Here is a 265-nt window from a genome sequence, read left to right as displayed (position 1 = left end):
TACATCTGCATCGCCAGCAACGCGGGGGGCAACGACACCTACTTCGCCACCCTGACGGTCAAGGGGCGCCTGGCCGACGGCTCCCACTACGCGAACCGGACTTTGTACCTCAGCGAGTTCAACGACACCTCCCACAACGACACGCAAGTCTTCTTGAAGTTTACGTTGGACCTCAAGACCATCCTGGTCTCCACGGCCATGGGTTGCATCACCTTCCTGGGCGTGGTGCTCTTCTGCTTCCTCCTCCTCTTCGTCTGGAGCCGGG

General features: G+C 60.4%; 1 protein-coding gene across 1 annotated transcript in view; it reads left to right on the top strand.

Moving 5' to 3' along the window:
- LOC104161275 (leucine-rich repeat and immunoglobulin-like domain-containing nogo receptor-interacting protein 3) overlaps positions 1 to 259 on the top strand; it is a gene marked incomplete at its 3' end in the record, with an annotated part of 1689 nt that extends 1430 nt beyond the window's left edge. The window contains 1 exon segment of the mRNA XM_009699638.1: positions 1 to 259. This exon segment is cut by the window's left edge and continues 11 nt beyond it. Within this exon segment, the coding sequence (XP_009697940.1) occupies positions 1 to 259 (259 nt within the window).
- Positions 260 to 265: the final 6 nt, after the last annotated feature.

The sequence above is a fragment of the Cariama cristata genome, unplaced genomic scaffold (assembly GCF_000690535.1).
Source record: "Cariama cristata isolate BGI_N322 unplaced genomic scaffold, ASM69053v1 scaffold22684, whole genome shotgun sequence".
NCBI classification, from domain to species: Eukaryota; Metazoa; Chordata; class Aves; order Cariamiformes; family Cariamidae; genus Cariama; species Cariama cristata.
Note: the sequence above shows the minus strand (reverse complement) of the source record. Positions and strands in the feature narration are given on the sequence as shown.